At 41.2% G+C, this 25,063-nt stretch overlaps 1 protein-coding gene across 8 annotated transcripts in view; it reads right to left on the minus strand.

Annotated features, from left to right (window-relative positions):
* Positions 1 to 25,063, minus strand: part of UNC13B (unc-13 homolog B) — a 463,085-nt gene that overhangs the window by 70,403 nt on the left and 367,619 nt on the right. For all 8 annotated transcript variants that reach the window (XM_063453773.1, XM_063453772.1, XM_063453770.1 and 5 more), the window contains 3 exons: positions 13,696 to 13,830; positions 13,258 to 13,391; positions 11,064 to 11,149 (listed from right to left, as the gene is read on the minus strand). In XM_063453773.1, the coding sequence (XP_063309843.1) occupies positions 11,064 to 11,149; positions 13,258 to 13,391; positions 13,696 to 13,830 (355 nt within the window). The remainder of the gene's footprint in view (positions 1 to 11,063; positions 11,150 to 13,257; positions 13,392 to 13,695; positions 13,831 to 25,063) is intronic.

The following is a 25,063-nucleotide window of genomic DNA, read 5'->3' on the forward strand; positions in this document are numbered from 1 at the left end:
TATGTTACAGAGCATCACTATCATTAAGTTAGGACATTCTATGTTACAGAGCATCATTATCACTGAATTAGAATATTCTATGTTACAGAGCATCACTATCACTAAATGAGAAGGACATTCTATGTTACAGTGCACCATTATCACTGAAATAGGACATTCTATGTTACAGTGCACCATTATCACTAAATGAGATGGACATTCCGTTACAGAGCATCACTATCACTAAATGAGAAGGACATTCTATGGTACAGAGCATCACTATCACTAAATGAGAAGGACATTCTATGGTACAGAGCATCACTATCACTAAATGAGAAGGACATTCTATGTTACAGAGCATCACTATCACTAAATGAGAAGGACATTCTATGTTACAGAGCAACACTATCACTAAATGAGAAGGGCATTTTGTTACAGAGCATCACTATCACTAAATGAGAAGGACATTCTATGTTACAGAGCATCACTATCACTAAATGAGAAGGACATTCTATGTTACAGAGCATCACTATCACTAAATGAGGTAATTCTATTGTACAGAGCACCACTATCACTAAATGAGACGGGTGTTTTGTTACAGAGCATCGCTATCACTAAATGAGAAGGACATTCTATGTTACAGAGCATCGCTATAACTAAATGAGAAGGACATTCTATGTTACAGAGCATCACTATCACTAAATGAGAAGGGTGTTTTGTTACAGAGCATCACTATCACTAAATGAGAAGGGCATTTTGTTACAGAGCATCGCTATCACTAAATGAGAAGGACATTCTATGTTACAGAGCATCACTATCACTAAATGAGGTAATTCTATTGTACAGAGCATCATTATCACTAAATGAGAAGGGTGTTTTGTTACAGAGCATCACTATCACTAAATGAGAAGGGCATTTTGTTACAGAGCATCACTATCACTAAATGAGACGGGTGTTTTGTTACAGAGCATCGCTATCACTAAATGAGAAGGACATTCTATGTTACAGAGCATCGCTATCACTAAATGAGAAGGACATTCTATGGTACAGAGCATCACTATCACTAAATGAGAAGGACATTCTATGTTACAGAGCATCACTATCACTAAATGAGAAGGACATTCTATGTTACAGAGCATCACTATCACTAAATGAGAAGGACATTCTATGGTACAGAGCATCACTATCACTAAATGAGAAGGACATTCTATGTTACAGAGCATCACTATCACTAAATGAGAAGGACATTCTATGTTACAGAGCATCACTATCACTAAATGAGAAGGACATTCTATGTTACAGAGCATCACTATCACTAAATGAGAAGGACATTCTATGGTACAGAGCATCACTATCACTAAATGAGAAGGACATTCTATGTTACAGAGCATAACTATAATTAAGTTAGGACATTCTATGTTACAGAGCATCATTATCACTGAAATAGGACATTCTATGTTACAGTGCACCATTATCACTAAATGAGATGGACATTCCGTTACAGAGCATCACTATCACTAAATGAGAAGGACATTCTATGGTACAGAGCATCACTATCACTAAATGAGAAGGACATTCTATGGTACAGAGCATCACTATCACTAAATGAGAAGGACATTCTATGTAACAGAGCATCACTATCACTAAATGAGAAGGACATTCTATGGTACAGAGCATCACTTTCACTAAATGAGAAGGACATTATATGTTACAGAGCATCACTATCACTAAATGAGAAGGGCATTTTGTTACAGAGCATCACTATCACTAAATGAGAAGGACATTCTATGTTACAGAGCATCACTATCACTAAATGAGAAGGACATTCTATGTTACAGAGCATCACTATCACTAAATGAGGTAATTATATTGTACAGAGCACCACTATCACTAAATGAGACGGGTGTTTTGTTACAGAGCATCGCTATCACTAAATGAGAAGGACATTCTATGTTACAGAGCATCGCTATCACTAAATGAGGTAATTCTATTGTACAGAGCACCACTATCACTAAATGAGAAGGACATTCTATGTTACAGAGCATCACTATCACTAAATGAGAAGGGTGTTTTGTTACAGAGCATTACTATCACTAAATGAGAAGGGCATTTTGTTACAGAGCATCGCTATCACTAAATGAGAAGGACATTCTATGTTACAGAGCATCACTATCACTAAATGAGGTAATTCTATTGTACAGAGCATCATTATCACTAAATGAGAAGGGTGTTTTGTTACAGAGCATCACTATCACTAAATGAGAAGGGCATTTTGTTACAGAGCATCACTATCACTAAATGAGACGGGTGTTTTGTTACAGAGCATCACTATCACTAAATGAGAAGGGCATTTTGTTACAGAGCATCACTATCACTAAATGAGAAGGACATTCTATGTTACAGAGCATCACTATCACTAAATGAGAAGGGCATTCTATGTTACAGAGCATCACTATCACTAAATGAGAAGGACATTCTATGTTACAGAGCATCACTATCACTAAATGAGGTAATTCTATTGTACAGAGCACCACTATCACTAAATGAGACGGGTGTTTTGTTACAGAGCATCACTATCACTAAATGAGAAGGGCATTTTGTTACAGAGCATCGCTATCACTAAATGAGAAGGACATTCTATGTTACAGAGCATCGCTATCACTAAATGAGAAGGACATTCTATGTTACAGAGCATCGCTATCACTAAATGAGAAGGACATTCTATGTTACAGAGCATCACTATCACTAAATGAGAAGGACATTCTATGTTACAGAGCATCGCTATCACTAAATGAGAAGGACATTCTATGTTACAGAGCATCACTATCACTAAATGAGAAGGACATTCTATGTTACAGAGCATCACTATCACTAAATGAGAAGGACATTCTATGTTACAGAGTATCACTATCACTAAATGAGAAGGACATTCTATGTTACAGAGCATCACTATCACTAAATGAGGTAATTCTATTGTACAGAGCATCACTATCACTAAATGAGAAGGGTGTTTTGTTACAGAGCATCACTATCACTAAATGAGAAGGGCATTTTGTTACAGAGCATCACTATCACTAAATGAGGTAATTCTATTGTACAGAGCACCACTGTCACTAAATGAGACGGGTGTTTTGTTACAGAGCATCGCTATCACTAAATGAGAAGGACATTCTATGTTACAGAGCATCGCTATCACTAAATGAGAAGGACATTCTATGTTACAGAGCATCACTATCACTAAATGAGAAGGGTGTTTTGTTACAGAGCATCACTATCACTAAATGAGAAGGACATTCTATGTTACAGAGCATCGCTATCACTAAATGAGAAGGACATTCTATGTTACAGAGCATCACTATCACTAAATGAGAAGGGCATTTTGTTACAGAGCATCGCTATCACTAAATGAGAAGGACATTCTATGTTACAGAGCATCACTATCACTAAATGAGGTCATTCTATTGTACAGAGCATCATTATCACTAAATGAGAAGGGTGTTTTGTTACAGAGCATCACTATCACTAAATGAGAAGGGCATTTTGTTACAGAGCATCACTATCACTAAATGAGACGGGTGTTTTGTTACAGAGCATCACTATCACTAAATGAGAAGGGCATTTTGTTACAGAGCATCACTATCACTAAATGAGACGGGTGTTTTGTTACAGAGCATCACTATCACTAAATGAGAAGGACATTCTATGTTACAGAGCATCACTATCACTAAATGAGAAGGGCATTCTATGTTACAGAGCATCACTATCACTAAATGAGAAGGACATTCTATGTTACAGAGCATCACTATCACTAAATGAGGTAATTCTATTGTACAGAGCACCACTATCACTAAATGAGACGGGTGTTTTGTTACAGAGCATCGCTATCACTAAATAAGAAGGACATTCTATGTTACAGAGCATCGCTATCACTAAATGAGAAGGACATTCTATGGTACAGAGCATCACGATCACTAAATGAGAAGGACATTCTATGTTACAGAGCATCACTATCACTAAATGAGAAGGACATTCTATGTTACAGAGCATCACTATCACTAAATGAGAAGGACATTCTATGGTACAGAGCATCACTATCACTAAATGAGAAGGACATTCTATGTTACAGAGCATCACTATCACTAAATGAGAAGGACATTCTATGTTACAGAGCATCACTATCACTAAATGAGAAGGACATTCTATGTTACAGAGCATAACTATAATTAAGTTAGGACATTCTATGTTACAGAGCATCATTATCACTGAATTAGAATATTCTATGTTACAGAGCATCACTATCACTAAATGAGAAGGACATTCTATGTTACAGTGCACCATTATCACTGAAATAGGACATTCTATGTTACAGTGCACCATTATCACTAAATGAGATGGACATTCCGTTACAGAGCATCACTATCACTAAATGAGAAGGACATTCTATGGTACAGAGCATCACTATCACTAAATGAGAAGGACATTCTATGGTACAGAGCATCACTATCACTAAATGAGAAGGACATTCTATGGTACAGAGCATCACTATCACTAAATGAGAAGGACATTCTATGGTACAGAGCATCACTTTCACTAAATGAGAAGGACATTATATGTTACAGAGCATCACTATCACTAAATGAGAAGGGCATTTTGTTACAGAGCATCACTATCACTAAATGAGAAGGACATTCTATGTTACAGAGCATCACTATCACTAAATGAGAAGGACATTCTATGTTACAGAGCATCACTATCACTAAATGAGAAGGACATTCTATGTTACAGAGCATCACTATCACTAAATGAGGTAATTCTATTGTACAGAGCACCACTATCACTAAATGAGAAGGGTGTCTTGTTACAGAGCATCGCTATCACTAAATGAGAAGGACATTCTATGTTACAGAGCATCGCTATCACTAAATGAGAAGGACATTCTATGTTACAGAGCATCACTATCACTAAATGAGAAGGGTGTTTTGTTACAGAGCATCACTATCACTAAATGAGAAGGGCATTTTGTTACAGAGCATCGCTATCACTAAATGAGAAGGACATTCTATGTTACAGAGCATCACTATCACTAAATGAGGTAATTCTATTGTACAGAGCATCATTATCACTAAATGAGAAGGGTGTTTTGTTACAGAGCATCACTATCACTAAATGAGAAGGGCCTTTTGTTACAGAGCATCACTATCACTAAATGAGACGGGTGTTTTGTTACAGAGCATCACTATCACTAAATGAGAAGGGCATTTTGTTACAGAGCATCACTATCACTAAATGAGACGGGTGTTTTGTTACAGAGCATCACTATCACTAAATGAGAAGGACATTCTATGTTACAGAGCATCACTATCACTAAATGAGAAGGGCATTCTATGTTACAGAGCATCACTATCACTAAATGAGAAGGACATTCTATGTTACAGAGCATCACTATCACTAAATGAGGTAATTCTATTGTACAGAGCACCACTATCACTAAATGAGACGGGTGTTTTGTTACAGAGCATCACTATCACTAAATGAGAAGGGCATTTTGTTACAGAGCATCGCTATCACTAAATGAGAAGGACATTCTATGTTACAGAGCATCGCTATCACTAAATGAGAAGGGCATTTTGTTACAGAGCATCGCTATCACTAAATGAGAAGGACATTCTATGTTACAGAGCATCACTATCACTAAATGAGAAGGACATTCTATGTTACAGAGCATCGCTATCACTAAATGAGAAGGACATTCTATGTTACAGAGCATCACTATCACTAAATGAGAAGGACATTCTATGTTACAGAGCATCGCTATCACTAAATGAGAAGGACATTCTTTGTTACAGAGCATCACTATCACTAAATGAGAAGGACATTCTATGTTACAGAGCATCACTATCACTAAATGAGAAGGACATTCTATGTTACAGAGCATCGCTATCACTAAATGAGAAGGACATTCTATGTTACAGAGCATCACTATCACTAAATGAGGTAATTCTATTGTACAGAGCATCACTATCACTAAATGAGAAGGGTGTTTTTTTACAGAGCATCACTATCACTAAATGAGAAGGGCATTTTGTTACAGAGCATCACTATCACTAAATGAGACGGGTGTTTTGTTACAGAGCATCACTATCACTAAATGAGAAGGGCATTTTGTTACAGAGCATCACTATCACTAAATGAGACGGGTGTTTTGTTACAGAGCATCACTATCACTAAATGAGAAGGGCATTTTGTTACAGAGCATCACTATCACTAAATGAGAAGGGTGTTTTGTTACAGAGCATCACTATCACTAAATGAGAAGGGCATTTTGTTACAGAGCATCATTATCACTAAATGAGACGGGTGTTTTGTTACAGAGCATCACTATCACTAAATGAGAAGGGCATTTTGTTACAGAGCATCACTATCACTAAATGAGAAGGGTGTTTTGTTACAGAGCATCACTATCACTAAATGAGAAGGGCATTTTGTTACAGAGCATCACTATCACTAAATGAAACGGTGTTTTGTTACAGAGCACCACTATTGCTAATCAAGGAGGACATTCCATATTGCAGAGTCCCACTGTTGCTACATGAACAAAACGTTTTATGCTACAGTAACCCGCTGCCGCTAAGTAGCAAATTCCATTCACTGGAGGCCTGTGAATGTCAGCGCACTAGTTAGGGAATGTTAAAAGCGGTGAGCACATTATTCTAGACCATTTTGTTAAATTTAAAAGAGTAGGGTTTCTTTGTTAGTACAGGGTCCAAAGGGGTCAAAATTGTAATGATAGTACAGACCATTACACTTACAAGTGCTGAAAAAGTATAAAAACTTGATAAGAGCAATAATGAGGTAAAGAAAAAAAAAGTATTTTATGCACACTCAAATCTTTTACAAGAGTTCTTTTAAATCTCACGTGCATTTTCCCTGTGCTGTAAGGTGCATAGGACAAAAACAAGTCTAAAGAAACACCCCAGGATATCAAACCGAACAAAAGCACTTCATTCCAAAATGCTAACTAAAAGCAGTTAAAGTCTCTGTTTGGTGTGCCATCCTGGGCTTTGTTTGGAATTGTGCATAATGCACATTCTTTTACGCAGGTTGTGTGGCCTGTACATATCAAAGGACTACTAAACACAATATCACACCACAAAGTTTTCTGTAATTGCTTAGTGTGAAATATTTTGACGGCATCACTATTCAAATTGGGTAACTTGGTTTATTGATTTATGTGGCAAGCAAGCACCACTAAGAATTAAAAACCTCTGGTTATTCTACTTAATGAACAAAACAAGCAGCATACAGCCTGGGAACAGGATTACTCTTATAAACGGTTATAGTAAGACTAAATCATTCTTTTATCATTGTTAATACATTGTTGATAAACATGTTATTTAATGCGGACAACATGTCAACCACTCCGACACAATCTGGAACATAAGGTTCATACAACTGGAATATTGTATGGCCTTTATAATGAAGTGGGTGTTGTGTTAGATCACATTGCTCAAGGCAGCGGGATTACCTTCCTCCTGTCCCTCAGAACCCAACACTTCAATCATGGACAGAGCTATTCTTCATCATTTCAGGTAAATACAACATACAACATTAGATGCTGCACACAATCTGACCTTTGCACATACTTTGTGAATAGTTATTAGGCTTATTGAAATTATGTGTACTCCTGATAAGACTTCAGCCCAACAGAAGAATGGAACTTGTCTGTTCTATTAAAAACACAATAATAACACCTGATCTACATTCAGACCCCTAGCATGTTACCCCTCCAGACTACAGTGAAGACACCACACGATCTGGACATTATTTAAAATAAGATAATACAGCACAGATAGTGACGTCATGGCTGCAACTCTAAACTAGGAATACTGTACAGTTCACCTCCATGCAGTTTGTGAGGACCTAACTGTCTGCCTGAGATTAATAGGGATTACATTCTGGGGAAACATGACAACAGTAGCAGAGAAGCAGGTACAGCATTACTTGACTTTTTTTTTTTTATCCATAACATTTTTCTATCTGTAGACACAAGAAACACTGTTGGATGCTCCCATTGCAGAAAAAAAACAAACTAAACACTAAAGGTTTATTTGTCAAGATACAGTACAAGATTAATCTCAACACATGATTTTTTTTTATAGAAAATAATGCTCTAATATTCTGCACAAATATTAATCAAATGAGTGGGCAGGAGTCAATAATGGAGGTTTAATTCTTAGCTCAGAGGAACAGTAAAATGTGTACCGGGACTCTCATTCCACACATTGCTCAGTTCTGCCATCTATTTCACTGCTCCCGTACACCAGGTATGTGTGGTGCATGCTCCCTGATGCTACCGAGCTATACTGCATTGTTCCTGAATGCAACCAGTAACCACATCTTAAAAAGTTCTATAATTTAATTACATTTTCCACTGAGCTCTAGTGCCTTTGCTCTCTTATGTTAAAGAGGATTTCCAAGCACAAACTGTCAAAATTCAATCCTCACTGGAATTCATAGTGGGAGCTGAAATACCTACCACCCTGGACTGCATCGCACACTAATCTTGGGCAGTATTGGGACATGTACATGTTAGTGCCGTCCTAACAGTAAACACACTACACTACTGTGACACACTACCTCTCTCCCTAAAACCAACCTACAAATATCATGTAATAAAAAAGATACATAGCAGCAAAGTGTTATTAGGGAAAACCATACCATCTCTCTATGCTTCCAACACATATATATATATATATATATATATATAAATAAAACAAACACATTCACTGCTTTGCGCTCTTAAATTTCCTTCTCCTGGCTTATGTTGTCATTTACAACATACAGACCATATAACACTGGCTTGAGATTCACCATAATGATTAATATGTTCAGTCTGGCTGAGCAGAGATAATTCTACATAAATGCGTCCACACGCAACTATGTGAATATTATCAACGATCAAATTATCTGACCCCTGATCAATCAGGCTTTCGTCCAAATCACTCAACTTCGACTGCCCTCTTAAAAGTTTGCAATGACGCATACTGGCAAGATGTCGCACATCTTGCACGACAATGCAAGGGTACACACATTCGCCTCAACCCGGAACCATTCCTACTCCTGCTACCACCGAAGGGACTGCAAAAAATGCAACAATACCTACTATACCACATACTCATAGCTGCCCTCACAGTAATCAGCAGACACAGGAAAGACACAAAACCACCCACACTCACCCAATGCATACACACAGTAGAAACCAACTGCAAATATGAAATGATGGCCAGAAGATCACAACCCAACGCAGAACCCTGGTGTAAAGCGTGGGACATCTGGAAACAATGTATATCCCATTAAGCGCCCTCGTGAAACAGAGGGCAACCTAAACCAACCTCAGCTCTTCCACTCTCCCCCCTCTCCCATCCTCAATAACAACTTACAAGCATACCCCTAACAACAATGAGACCCACATGAGGCCCGGCAAACTACTCATAGGAAATACCCGTACCCTACTGTGCACTAGGCCAAATGTGACACGCCTGCCATCATAGACAGACAACACCCACACTACATGGCCTCATTAGCAATATCATAGCCTAAGGGCAACAAAGAAGAATAGTGCGCTTTATGGAGCTTCATGTTGGGGGAATGTATGACGAATAAACCTACCTGCTTTTCCCCGTACTTTTCTGTACCCCTACAAACTTGAAAAATCAATAAAAATTGTCAAAAAATAAAAAAATAAAGTTTGCAATGACATCCAAATTGTCATGGAACAAGGAGATTTAACTAGAGTTATTTTCCTTGATTTTGCCAAGACCTTTGACACAGTAGACTATGGCAATCTTTTGCAAAAACTTAAAAACTCAGGCATTGGTGATCGTCTGCTAACCTGGTTTCGATCATTTGTTTCAGACCGATTGCAATATGTGGCCATTTCGGATAGCGCTTCCCTCCCTCTTTCAGTCACATGTGGTGTTCCTCAAGGCTCCATACGTGGCCCCCTGCTATTCACATTATTTATAAATAATCTGCCTAACGTCTGCAAATCCTCAACTGTACACATGTATGCAGACAACACTCTAATCTACGCTAGTAAACCCAAGCTATCGCAGCTTGAGGCTGTGCTCCAAAACCAATTCACAGAGGTAGAAAAGTGGATAACAAACTCTTCCTAAACACTGACAAAACAGTTTCAATGATCTTTGGAACTGTACCTAAATTACGTAAACTACAAAATCAACAATTGTGTATCAGAACAAATTCAAATGGAACACTGCCAGCAGTCTGCTCTTTTAAATATCTAGGCATGTTGCTAGACCCCAATCTATCCTTTGGCCTTCACACTGAAAAAATCTCTTCAAAACTTTACCCAAAACTGTACAGAAACAAATCCTGCCTAAGCCCTACAGTAAGGAAACAGATAGTGTAACAAATGCTAATGCCGGTCATTGATTATGGGGATGTAGTGTATGCACCCGCCCAGTAAACCCACCATAATAAACATAATACATTATATCATTAGTTCTGCCGCGTTGTACTAGAATGTAATTACTTTACCCACCACTGTGACATGTTGAAAGAGCTAAACTGGCTTTCGCTGGAATCCCGACGCAGCCTTGTGCATAAGAACATTTCTGGGAAGCTCCCACCCTACCTGAGTAGAATGCTCTCCCCAGCTGTTCCCACCACCTATAACCTCCAATTCAGTACTAGCACGATATTTAGAAAACCGCAATACAAAAATAAAGTGGCTCGATCCTCCTTTTCCTACAGAGCACCACAATTATAACCTCAGGGACACAGTAAAATTTTCCTTCAATCTAAAATCTTTTACGAGATCTATTGCAATATACCTCAGCACAGAATGCCCCTGTCATGGTTGAATACATTTATTACCTGTTACGTATTAAACTTAAATATGTGTATATTGTATTTTTGAAATATTGTATCCTATTGTAACAATGCAATGTTTTGTGGACAAAGACCCAGGACATACTTGAAAACGAGAGAATTCTCAATGTATCCATCCTGGTAAAATATGTTATAACTAAATAAATGTATTGCACCATTCTGATTCTTACCTTCCATGGCATATTTCATATCCTGAGAGAACAGATTCCACATGACTTCTGCGCTGACCTTCCCCACGCTTAGCTCCTGGGGAAATCTACAGGAGGGAAACACATCATTCAGACTAGAAAACACTTAATTCAGTCCAGACGGAGGGAAACAGAAAACAAAATGGCAGAAACGTGCTACAACGCGTCCAACTGAAATCTATTAAAAAATAAAATAAATGTAATTGTTAAATGCTACAATAAAACGGTTTATCCTCTGCTGTTCAATGTAAACTTACCTGACAAATAAAGAAATACTCTAACAAAAACAATTATTATATTTGTTATTTTTTTTTAAAATGTTTAGCTTACAGGGCCGTTGGTTTACAAAAATATTTAAATCATTCTCAAACAGGTACACCAGTGCCAAAACAGACTCCTTGCAGCAATCGCCATGATCGGCTAATCCATCGCAGAGAAGCACTGAATGCATGCTGGCGCCAAACTTCAAATAAATTAAATTACTGATCTTTATTTAATCTGAAGTCCGTAGTGGATGCCTGAATGACCGCCACTAGTAAATGTGGAAATAGCAAGATGTCAACAGTGCCGCTTTCCAGAAAAGGGCTGCAGGGGCATTTGCATTATATCAAGAAATGACAGCAGATGGTTTGGGAACGTTTATCTCGGTTTATATACGAAAGCAAGCTGAATACGCCATTAAAAGCACTGGACGGTTATTTAGGATTAAGTTTATCAAGTCAAAGCTGAAACTGGTGAAGCAAAAATAGTGAATCTTGAAGGCTAACCTATCATAAACTAACACATTAGTGAAGGGTTTCAGCAGCACAGAACACATATAACTTCCTTGAAGGGTTTATTGCATCAGTCACATGCAAAAAGAACAACATTCCATTAAATGCCTTCATTCGGCTCAGTTCAAAGCCCACTCACACTGATATGGTCACATTATTAAAAATGACTGGATTCCATGGTAATCACTACAAACAGAAAGTAAATGCCAGTTAATGCCTTTATTTTGCGCTCTTTTATAGTTTTTTTGTATATGGCTGACGCAATGAATACTCTAGGAACATTACGCATGTTCAATAGTGCACTGTCAATCATAAGTGCGACATGCAAATTTTTCCCGAAGGAATGTCAATCATTACTGCAGCAGGCAAGATGTTCCCAAAGGTCACAATCAATCATTAGTGCTGCAAGCGAGTCTTTCACACAGGGCACTGCCAATCATTCCTGTGACAAGCGAGTCTTACAGGGAGAGCACTGCCAATTATTACTGCTGCACGTGGGTCTCTCACCTGGGCACTGCCAATCCTTACTGCTACATAAAAGGTATTGTCATTCATTACTGCAGAAAGAAAGTCTTTTACACTGTGCACTGACAATCATTCCTGTGACAAGCAAGTCTTACAGAGAGGGCACTGCCCACCATTACTGTAGAAAGAGAGTATTTTACACAGGGCACTGCCAAGTCTCTCATGCCAGACACTGTTGGTCACTATTACTGCAAGAACGTTTTTCTCCGCTAAAGATGCTTTCGATCAATACTGCCACATACAAGTGTTTTGCATATGGCATTTTCAGTTAATATCGCTGCATCCATACTTTACACAATGGGGGACTTTCAATCATTACTACACCATGCTGACCCAACGCTGCTGTCATGGAATAATCTAGCACTCGTTTCTCTCACTCAGCTAGAACCCATTCTAGAACTCCGGCTGTCAGTATCAGTACAAATGCAAAGTAAGCACTCGTGCAAATGCAGTCAAGGGTAGCAAGGATTTGGGAATGTGATAACTCCTCTAAAAAGAGAAGGGAAAAAACCTGCATTATGTACAGTGATACTGCACCTTTCAAGGCAACCGACATTAAAGCATGATATGTTTCCACTGCCCTTCACCTAGTCAGGTCCCTCAATCTGTATGACAGAGCATGCAGTGTTCAGATAGTAAGGTATCATGCACATACGAGGGATGCTTCTCCTCACTCACCCTGCGTCAGGATGCGTTTTAATAAGGGCTTGCACCTCGAAGAACCTCAGTCACTTACACAACAAGAGACAAAGCAGACAGGAAGACAGACTGACAGGAGATGGATTCTCTACAAAGCACACAAAGATTAGAAGGAGGCGGAAACCTATAAAGCAGAGAGCACAGATATCACTTGGCCAGACGGGCAGGTGACTGCTTACTGGTTAAGCACAGGGGTGTAAGCATTCTTATCTTCCTCTATGATGGATACAATCAGAGTTATGAGCTTGGGCCAGAAATCCAGATTCTTTATACATGGACCTTGTTCTTCAGGTGGCAAGTCTTGCTTCTTGTTCTGATTAAGAAACCAAGAGATGAAATAAGTCAAAGTTTGAGAACATAAGTTATAAACTAGGGTTAACGAGTTACTTTGTCAAACATACATCTTTTTCTAAATAAAAATCTTTAAAAAAACCTTTGATATCTCCCTTAGATACATAATAAATAACAGAAAACATATGGTCAGATAAAAATGGTAATGCACTCTTGTATCTGATGGAGAACAATCAGGAAAAAATAGCAAAAATAAGAAAAGGAGGAGGATGCTGTTTAACACATTAGAGGAATATGGAATGCCACACGGGATATAGAACACCCACCGGATCAGTTTGGTACTCGCGACTGTACAGTTCATGGCAGTTGTTGAAGATGTATTCATATGTGGAATTTAGACATGCTTTCACGCAATCCCTTACAACTTGGCTGGCACGAGGCGGGCTCTGTAGCTCCTGGACCTTTAGAAGGGAAAGACAAAATGGTGAAGTTAAAAGCAATTGGTTCAGGATATTCCAAGCCAATTGGAAACTTTTACTTTGGCCTCAATTTATTAAGCTCTACAAATGATTCAGCACGATTATAAAAACGTTCCAAGTCACCATAAAAGTTAATGCAATTGTAGATAAATCATTTGGAACATTTTTCTAACCGTAGTAAATTATTAGCAAAGTTTATTAAATTGAGGTCTTTGTTTTTCATAGGGGCAATTGTATAACATCAAGGAATTTGCCAAGATTTATTGATGAAGGGCACCAATGTATTGGGGCCAGAAAACAAACAAGCAATCAAAATGTAACGTAAAATCGCCTCAATAGCAGTTGGTTCCACTCTATGTCCAATGAGTGGAAAAAGTGATCATAATTAAAGATTATCTCCAAGACACCCTTGTAACTGGCAGGACTGCATTTAATTGTTAAATAATTAACTGTTGATTCTCCTTGTATTATTCTATTTCTGGGATACAAGGTAATATTTATTATAATGGACCAGAGATTCCCTAGTTAAATAAAAATGCCAATAAAAAAAGACCATCACTTTGCCTACGACTCTGGTTTCTTCTTGCCCCATGTGTTACTAAAGTGATAAATAAATAAAAAAATCATCTAGAACATCCAGGCCGATATCTGGAAAAAATAATAACAATCAGCAATACACTAGATTTACTTGCTGTTTGATTAGGTAATTTTTAGTTGGGCTGGAAGGTCTGGATCTCTTATTTTTTTGTATAGTCTCATTGGTCGCATTTTAGCCATAAAATATATTTTTAAAAACCACAGCTGACAGCACAGTCAAGGACCAATATGTCCATGTGCACAGACTGTATGTATTGCTATTGGGTTTTTCTTTTCTTCACAGCTTTCTCTGCTCTTGCTTGACTTTGTAAGCTGTCAATGCACTTAAGGAACGGTGTTGAAATAGAATTGGCTGTATTATCACCGTTCCCTTTGAATAACAGTTTATAGTTGTGACCTGAATTTAAAATTCTGTTGTGCTTACACCTATCAGTTAGTCACTGCACAGATCTATCACCAAGTAGGAAAATGAACATTTCTTTTCTGGTTAACTATTTGTTATATTTTAGAAAACCTTTTCAACCTTTTTTCCCAATGGATCCCAACTCTACCACATAAAAAACCCACTGAAACACACAATCCTTTACTACCATACGCAGTGACCGAGAGAAGAAACCTTTATCACATTAATAATAATCATAAAATATGTTGTCTCTGATCTACTTAAACCATAGCTGTCACTGTGTCGCTAGAAAGGTCATCGAGTGAATTATACCTTGTCACAGTGAGATGTGACTAGCCTAAGGAAACGAGATTTGAGTGACAGGGAATGTCAACATTTTTTTTTTTTAAAGTGATACAAAAGAACGCATAATAAAAAAAATTAAAGCAACAGGTTCTCAGTTTAGTCCAATATAATTAGAGAAAATCATTCATGAAGATTACTGCAACTCTATGCCATATCCAGTATGCTGGAACTGGTGCATGTCCTCCACCCTCTATTCCATAATACCAGCTGCTGGATCCTGTGCGTATCTCCCACCGACAAATTTATATCACCAGCCAACGGATCATATTCTTATCTTCCACCCCTTTTTATATCATCAGCCATCAGATCCTGTGCGTATCTCCCACCCACTAATTTATATCACCAGCCAACGGATCCTGTTCGTATCTCTCACCCCTTAATTTATATCACCAGCCAACAGATCCTGTGCGTATCTCCCACCCACTAATTTAGATCACCAGCCAACAGATCCTATGCGTAAATCCCACCCACTAATTTATATCACCAGCCAATGGATCCTGTGCATACCTCCCACCCCTTATTTTATATCACCAGCCAATGGATCCTGTGCGTACCTTCCACACCCTAATTTAGATGATTAGCCTGCAGATCCTGTGCGTACTGCCCTTTTACTAATTTATATCATTAGCCAACAGATCAGGTGTGTACCTCCTTTCCTCTAATTTATATTACCAGCAAATTGATTATGTGCGCACCTCCCATCCCCTAATTTCTATCATTTGCCAACGTATACTGTGCGTACCTCCCAACCTCTAATTTATATCACCAGCCAATGGATCCTGTGTGTACATCCCATTCCCTAATTTATATTACCAATTAAGAACACTGTGGCTGAGTAATTGCGTCAGCCATAGTGATTCTCGGTTGGCAAATGCTCAAGGAAGACCTCCTGCATGACCCTATGCCAATTGTGATCAGAGCTGGGCTTTGAAAGCTTCCCAGCACCGATCACACTGCAGTTGGCTGTAAAATAATGCTTGATTTCAGTATTACAGGGAGCTCTCCATGTAATGCTGAAAACAGACATTAGATGGCAGTCGCAAACCACTCCATTACATTAGCAGAGAGTTTTCTTAGGGGTAGGGTTAGTATAGGGTTACTATAAGGCTAAGTAAATGGTTGATGCTGGGTTAGGGTTAATACTGTTTTAGGGTTATGGACAGGGTAGGCATATGTACCATTTGTAAATGGACAGGGTAGGGTTAAGGTTTGAGTAGGTATACATACCATAGTGTTGGGGTTGATATAGTGTTGGTGGTGGGGATTGTAAGGTTAGAAATTGCTGCCAAAAAATGAATTTAGATCCTAAACATATGAGCCATTTAACAATCATGGCTGAAACGTGAATCCAGCTTGAGTTCTTTTTCTTTAGTTGCAATGATTTGTAAAAATGAATTATACATTCTTCAAACTTAAAGGGACACTCCAGGCAACCAGACCACTTCTGCCCATTGGAGTGGTCTGGGTGCCAACTCCCACTACTCTTAACCCTGCAAGTGTAATTATTGCAGTTTTTTATAAACTGCAATAATTACCTTGCAGGGTTAACTCTACCTCTAGTGGCTGTCTACTAGACAGCCACTAGAGGTCCCTTCCTGCTCTATAGCAGAGGAAACCTGTGCTAGAGCGTCGCTGGACGTCCTCACGCTGTGTGAGGACCTCCAGCGTCGCTCAAATCCCCATAGGAAAGCATTGAAATTATTTTGCAATGCTTTCCTATGGGGAGCGCTAATGCGCATGCGCGGCCCTGTACCTGATCTCCCTCCTTGACAAGCTCAGCCAATACAATTCTTTCCTATGGGGAAAGCATTGTTATTGGTTGAGATCACCACTACTGATGATGTCAGCCAAGGCGGCAGGTCAGAGACAGAGCCACCAGCAGCAGACTGGAATAAAGGTAAGATTTTGCTAAAAGAGACGGGAGGGTTGCAGATGGTGTTTAAAAGTATTCACCCCCCCATGACTTTTTACCAATTTGTTACATTACAGCCTTAAGTTCAATGTTTTATTAATCTGAATTTTATTTGATGGATCAGAACACAATAGTCCAAGTTAGTGAAGTGAAATTAGAAAAATATATACATAAAACTATTTTTTAGAAACAGAAAACAGAAAATTGACATGTATTCACCCCCTTTTTTATGAAGCCCATAAAAAGCTCTGGTGCAACCAATTACCTTCAGAAGTCACATAATTAGTGAAATGATGTCCACCTGTGTGCAATCTAAGTGTCACATGATCTGTCATTACATATACACACCTTTTTTGAAAGGCCCCAGAGGCTGCAACACCTAAGCAAGAGGCAGCACTAACCAAACACTGCCTTGAAGACCAAGGGACTTTCCAAACAAGTAAGGGACAATGTTGTTGAGAAGAACAGGTCAGGGTTAGGTTATAAAAAAAATATCCAAATCTTTGATGATCCCCAGGAGCCGCATCAAATCTATCATATCCAAATGGAAAGAACATGGCACAACAGCAAACCTGCCAAGAGACGGCAGCCCAAAAAAACCTCAAGGACCGAGCAAGGAGGGCATTAATCAGAGAGGCAACACAGAGACCTAAGGTAACCCGGGAGGAACTGCAGAGTTCCACAGCAGAGACTGGAGTATCTGTACATAGGACGACAATAGGCCGTACGCTCCATAGAGTTGGGCTTTATGGCAGAGTGGCCAGAAGAAAGCCATTACTTTCAGCAAAAAAAAAAAAAATGGCACGTTTTGAGTTTGCGAAAAGGCATGTGGGAGACCCCAAAATGTATGGAGGAAGGTGCTCTGGTCTAATGAGACAAAAATTGAACTTTTTCGGACATCAAAGAAAACGCTGTGTCTGGCGCAAAAACCCAACACATCACATCACCCAAAGAACACCATCATGCTGTGGGGATGTTTTTCAGCAGCTGGGATTGGGAAACTGGTCAGAGTTGAGAGAAAGATGGATGGTGCTAAATACAGGGATATTCTGGAGCAAAACCTGTACCACTCGGTGTGTGATTTGAGGCTAGGGCAGAGGTTCACCTTCCAGCAGGACAATGACCCCAAACACACTGCTAAAGCAACACTTGAGTGGTTTAACGGGAAACATTTAAATGTGTTGGAATGGCCTAGTCGAAGCCCCGGACCTCAATCCAATAGAAAATCTGTGGTCAGACTTATGGACAAAATATTAGAATTAGTAAAATGTCTATTAATTCTGTGTTTATAATTTACTGTGTTAACCTGGTTGCTAGAGTAACTGTTTCCACTCTAACCCCTCCCCCCTTCTTTGTTCAGTAACGGCTCTCTCAAGAACTTACCTTGTGTAACAAGATGGTGCTGGAATGTGTAGGAGAGTTCCATGTTAGTAATGACATCACGCCTAGTAGGATGGAATTAGATGAGACCCCTTGAAGTGTAACCAATTGTTGAAGTGTATTCTCTGTTATCTATAATTATGCATATGATGTATTCTTGCTTTATAATGGGCTTCCCACCCCTCGGAATGAAGCACTCCTGAGTTTTTCATCAACCTGGAAACTTGTGTTTAGTGTGAATTACTTTAGGAAGCGTGAACGCACTCAATTTCAATAATTTGGAACAGGGGCAGATATTCAAATAATCAAACACTTGATTTGATCCGAAACAAGACTTAAATATTGCTGTTCACAAGAGCAAACCATCCAACTTAAAGGAGTTTTGCAAGGAGGAATCCCAGTGGTAAGATGTGGCAAGCTCATAGAGACTTATCCAAAGCGACTTGGATCTGTGATTGCTGCAAAAGGTGGCTCTACAAAGTATTGACTTTAGGGGGATGAATAGTTATGCACATTGACCTTTTCTATTATTTTGTCCTATTTGTTGTTTGCTTCACAATAAAAAAAAAAAAAAAAAGTTGTGGGCACGTTCTGTAAATTAAATGATGCAAATCCTCAAACCATTCATGTTAGTTCCAGGTTGTGAGGCAACAAAACACAAAAAATGCCAAGGGGGGGTGAATGCTTTTGCAAGGCACTGTATAAACATAGAAACATAGAATGTGACGGCAGATAAGAACCATTCGGCCTATCTAGTCTGCCCAATTTTCTAAATACTTTCATTAGTCCCTGGCATTATCTTATAGTTAGGATAGCCTTATGCCTATCCCACGCATGCTTAAGCTCCTTTACTGTGGTAACCTCTACCACTTCAGCTGGAAGGCTATTCCATGCATCCACTACCCTCTCAGTAAAGTAATACTTCCTGATATTATTTTTAAACCTTTGTCCCTCTAATTTAAGACTATGTCCTCTTGTTGTGGTAGTTTTTCTTCTTTTAAAACACAATAGGAAAAGGAATACAAGTTTGTGTTCCTGACCCTATAGTGTTCCTTTAATAATGTGTTATATATACCTACAGGATATTAAAAGAAAGACCTTTCTGTCCATTAAAAAAACCCAATATATGATATACGGAATTTGTTGGCGCTATATAAATAATACAACATTTATAATAATAATATATTAAATTACGGTGGAACAAACACAAATTGTTCAAGAATCACAAAATCTGAAATAAATTCTACAACATTTTTTCTCCAGCATAATGTTAGCATTTTTATTTTCTTTATCTATTTTTAAAATGAAGGTAATCGGCATTACTTGGATCTAATTTGGAAGTCAAAGTTCCCCCAACAAACAAGAAGAGCCACATAGCCATATATACAGTGTGGTATTGCTATAAATCAACTGGTGATTTTTTTTGCTCACCCAGGATCTTCCTAATCAACAGTGTCCTGTTGTTTACTTCATTTTTTGAATGCATTTCTTTCCTTATTCACTTTTTATGTTTTAAGTCAAGTTTTTTTTCACATTTTGCACACTTTTGGGTATTACAATCCATGATATGTAATCTTTTTCCAAAAACAAATTCTAGTTTTTTTTTTTGTTTGTTTGTTTATACTGATACAATTGCCTCCTTCCGTAAGGGTTTAAAAGGTAGTATAGGGAACAAACTCAACACATCTCTCGCCCCCCATTCTATACGACCCATCTCCATTCACTGGATCCTTTGTGTCCTCTCAACCACCTCATGTGTAAACAAAGGCAGGCAGGAGACATTTTTGGAATGGAATTCATCTTTGTGTTGTGATTGTTTATGATGCATTAGGGGTGAAACCAGTCTATGCAAATTCATTCTTTGTGACTGGTAATAGAGAATAACCCTGCAATGCCAAGCCAAGTGACAGGCGTGACATGCATGTCAACAATTCCCCCTCCATCAGACATAAACAAAGAATCAATAATGTGTTCTCTTCATTACGTTTAAGCCGTTATGGTTATACCCTCCGAACAAAAAGCAATGGAGGAAAGACACAGCATGTCAGGAAAGGTCCCGAGTGCCCGCTCTCTAGCACATCGCTAAATGTTAGGTGACACATTCAGTGTTGTCAGACTGATGCAAGCTGATTACTGCTCCTTAGCTATACTGCTCCTCAAACTCGGCTCTGTGTCCTGCACTGACAGCAAATGATAGGCGGTAATGATTCTGTCTCACTTAGCAGCTCAAGAGAAGCACCCAGCTATGAAGGAGGATCCATCCCAAACGCTTCTTTAAAAGGTGACATGGGGTTAACCATTTCTGCGCCAGAGGGCCCTTGGCATTGTTCAAAGACTGAATGCGGAATTAAATATATTGAAAATACATAACGACATGTGCCCTTCTCAGCTTTCTCAAATATGTGGCTGCAAAGAGGCATGTGGGGTAGAGTCATACAACAATCTCCCTATTGTGTACATATCTTCATTTCGCAATGTTCACTATTAAATGTCTAAACGTTTCCACACTGGCAGTGAACCTTTTAACTTTGTTTTCCTGTTATCAAAGACTCTATCCCCAAACAAATTTGTGGATTCTGATCTGCACTCCATGGGTATAAGAGGTCATATTTGCCGTGTCCTCTCATGTCTTGTGGTCACACCAGGTGCCAATGATGTTCAAGTCCAAAGTTTTAGTCTGAGAAGGTAGACTTTTGTTATAGCAAAGAGAAGTATCACCAGTCATTTGCAACCCTCTCCCCACCATCACCTTTCATTGTCTTCATAGTTTTCTTTCATTATTGCATTTTTTGGTCGGTTTTCTCTCCCTTGTTTCAGTTGTGGAAGCAGGTAATTCTACTATTTGGTCAATCACATGTTAATTGATGGACCAAGATTCAACCGTACTTGTTACACTATCTCTTCTCAATAACTAGATACTTAACAGCTTGTGCCCCCACTACCAAAGTGATAAGCATTTACTGTCAGGAAGTAGACCTTGCCATCTACACATCTATGGACAACCTAACCATAAATAAAATATACATTTTTTTATAGAAGTGGCAAAATAACGGCAAACTACATGAGACATATAAAGACGAACACTGCCACTGGTGGGTCTTAGTGGATTTTTTTTTTTTAAATTGTTAATATGTGAATCTAATTGTGGGTCAGATTTAACCTGCTTATAGGCTGTAGGTAGCTGCTGAAACATCTAGAGATACGATTTTCCATGAACATGCTCTGACATTTATTTTTCCCTATTTAAAAATGTAGCTTGGGCATCTTTTTTATATTTTATTTTGAAACTGTAGTTCTACAGTCAGGATTTCTGTTTGAAATATTCAGAAACTTATTTTTAAACCACTTCACTATTGACGTCAAAACCTCACAATGCCTTTTAACAGCCATCCCAGGAAAACTTGCCATTTAAGATGATTTTACTAGAACCATACAAGGAAAGGTGGTTAGAATAACAGAAAGGGAATACTGGAAATCAAACACAATGCAATAAAAAAACTGCTCGGTATGAACACATCTTAAACATGAGATTGAGTCCTGCAGGGCCAGACTGGGAATAAAAAGCAGACCTGGAAAAAAATTCTATACCAGCCCCATAATGCATAGTTAAGGAAAGTTGCGTAATTGGACTGAAATTGTGAATGTATGTTATTTGGACAGCAGTAAAGAAAATGACGTTATCTTGCTTATTTTGAAGTAACAAGAGTGTGCTCTTCACTTTGGCTGACAACTGGATGAACGCCAATTTCATTCCAATAGGAAAGCATTGGGAGGCTATGGCGCATGTGTGGCAAAACGCAGTGCTTCACCGCACCGATCAGCATCTCCTCATAGAGATGCATCGCATCAATGCATCTCTATGGGGAGCGTTTAGCGCCTGGACTAGGAAGCAGTTCTAGTGGCCGTCTGAGTGACTGTCACTAGAGATGTTCATAGGCAGCAATGTAAACACTGCCTTTTCTCTGAAAAGGTAGCATTTACAGTGTTCGACATACAGGGACAGGCTATAGACACCATAACCCCAACATTAAACTGTAGAAGTTCTGGTGACTATAGTGTCCCTTTAATACGAAGTCTTTCTCTCACTGGTCGACTCTAAATTACAGGAAGATCAGGAGACACAAGTGAAGATGCATTTTGCTTGTGTCTTTCTCCCCCAAGCCCGTTTCATGTGTCTCTTAGTCCCAGCACCTTTGCCTCTTTCTCTCCTTCCCCAGCCATTCTATTAGTCTCTTTCCCAGGCTGCAGCACTTGTGTGTGTCTCTCTCCCCACAGTTCCTCTGCGTGTCTCATTCTCCCCTTCCCTAGCCCTTCTGTGAGTCTCCTGTTCCCCTTCCCTAGCCCCTGTGTGTGTCTCCTGTTGCCCTTCCCCAGCCCCTGTGTGTGTCTCCTGTTGCCCTTCCCCAGCCCCTGTGTGTGTCTCCTGTTGCCCTTCCCCATCCTCTGTGTGTGTGTCTCCTGTTGCCCTTCCCCATCCCCTGTGTGTGTGTCTCCTGTTGCCCTTCCCCATCCCCTGTGTGTGTGTCTCCTGTTGCCCTTCCCCATCCCCTGTGTGTGTGTCTCCTGTTGCCCTTCCCCAGCCCCTGTGTGTGTGTCTCCTGTTGCCCTTTCCCAGCCCCTCTGCCTCTCTCCTGTTGCCCTTTCCCAGCCCCTCTGCCTCTCTCCTGTTGCCCTTTCCCAGCCCCTCTGCCTCTCTCCTGTTGCCCTTTCCCAGCCCCTCTGCCTCTCTCCTGTTGCCCTTTCCCAGCCCCTCTGCCTCTCTCCTGTTGCCCTTTCCCAGCCCCTCTGCCTCTCTCCTGTTGCCCTTTCCCAGCCCCTCTGCCTCTCTCCTGTTGCCCTTTCCCAGCCCCTCTGCCTCTCTCCTGTTGCCCTTTCCCAGCCCCTCTGCCTCTCTCCTGTTGCCCTTTCCCAGCCCCTCTGCCTCTCTCCTGTTGCCCTTTCCCAGCCCCTCTGCCTCTCTCCTGTTGCCCTTTCCCAGCCCCTCTGCCTCTCTCCTGTTGCCCTTTCCCAGCCCCTCTGCCTCTCTCCTGTTGCCCTTTCCCAGCCCCTCCGCCTCTCTCCTGTTGCCCTTTCCCAGCCCCTCCGCCTCTCTCCTGTTGCCCTTTCCCAGCCCCTCCGCCTCTCTCCTGTTGCCCTTTCCCAGCCCCTCCGCCTCTCTCCTGTTGCCCTTTCCCAGCCCCTCCGCCTCTCTCCTGTTGCCCTTTCCCAGCCCCTCCGCCTCTCTCCTGTTGCCCTTTCCCAGCCCCTCCGCCTCTCTCCTGTTGCCCTTTCCCAGCCCCTCCGCCTCTCTCCTGTTGCCCTTTCCCAGCCCCTCCGCCTCTCTCCTGTTGCCCTTTCCCAGCCCCTCCGCCTCTCTCCTGTTGCCCTTTCCCAGCCCCTCCGCCTCTCTCCTGTTGCCCTTTCCCAGCCCCTCCGCCTCTCTCCTGTTGCCCTTTCCCAGCCCCTCCGCCTCTCTCCTGTTGCCCTTTCCCAGCCCCTCCGCCTCTCTCCTGTTGCCCTTTCCCAGCCCCTCCGCCTCTCTCCTGTTGCCCTTTCCCAGCCCCTCCGCCTCTCTCCTGTTGCCCTTTCCCAGCCCCTCCGCCTCTCTCCTGTTGCCCTTTCCCAGCCCCTCCGCCTCTCTCCTGTTGCCCTTTCCCAGCCCCTCCGCCTCTCTCCTGTTGCCCTTTCCCAGCCCCTCCGCCTCTCTCCTGTTGCCCTTTCCCAGCCCCTCCGCCTCTCTCCTGTTGCCCTTTCCCAGCCCCTCCGCCTCTCTCCTGTTGCCCTTTCCCAGCCCCTCCGCCTCTCTCCTGTTGCCCTTTCCCAGCCCCTCCGCCTCTCTCCTGTTGCCCTTTCCCAGCCCCTCCGCCTCTCTCCTGTTGCCCTTTCCCAGCCCCTCCGCCTCTCTCCTGTTGCCCTTTCCCAGCCCCTCCGCCTCTCTCCTGTTGCCCTTTCCCAGCCCCTCCGCCTCTCTCCTGTTGCCCTTTCCCAGCCCCTCCGCCTCTCTCCTGTTGCCCTTTCCCAGCCCCTCCGCCTCTCTCCTGTTGCCCTTTCCCAGCCCCTCCGCCTCTCTCCTGTTGCCCTTTCCCAGCCCCTCCGCCTCTCTCCTGTTGCCCTTTCCCAGCCCCTCCGCCTCTCTCCTGTTGCCCTTTCCCAGCCCCTCCGCCTCTCTCCTGTTGCCCTTTCCCAGCCCCTCCGCCTCTCTCCTGTTGCCCTTTCCCAGCCCCTCCGCCTCTCTCCTGTTGCCCTTTCCCAGCCCCTCCGCCTCTCTCCTGTTGCCCTTTCCCAGCTCCTCCGCCTCTCTCCTGTTGCCCTTTCCCAGCCCCTCCGCCTCTCTCCTGTTGCCCTTTCCCAGCCCCTCCGCCTCTCTCCTGTTGCCCTTTCCCAGCCCCTCCGCCTCTCTCCTGTTGCCCTTTCCCAGCCCCTCCGCCTCTCTCCTGTTGCCCTTTCCCAGCCCCTCCGCCTCTCTCCTGTTGCCCTTTCCCAGCCCCTCCGCCTCTCTCCTGTTGCCCTTTCCCAGCCCCTCCGCCTCTCTCCTGTTGCCCTTTCCCAGCCCCTCCGCCTCTCTCCTGTTGCCCTTTCCCAGCCCCTCCGCCTCTCTC

This window comes from Pelobates fuscus, chromosome 5, assembly GCF_036172605.1.
Source record: "Pelobates fuscus isolate aPelFus1 chromosome 5, aPelFus1.pri, whole genome shotgun sequence".
Lineage (NCBI taxonomy): Eukaryota > Metazoa > Chordata > Amphibia > Anura > Pelobatidae > Pelobates > Pelobates fuscus.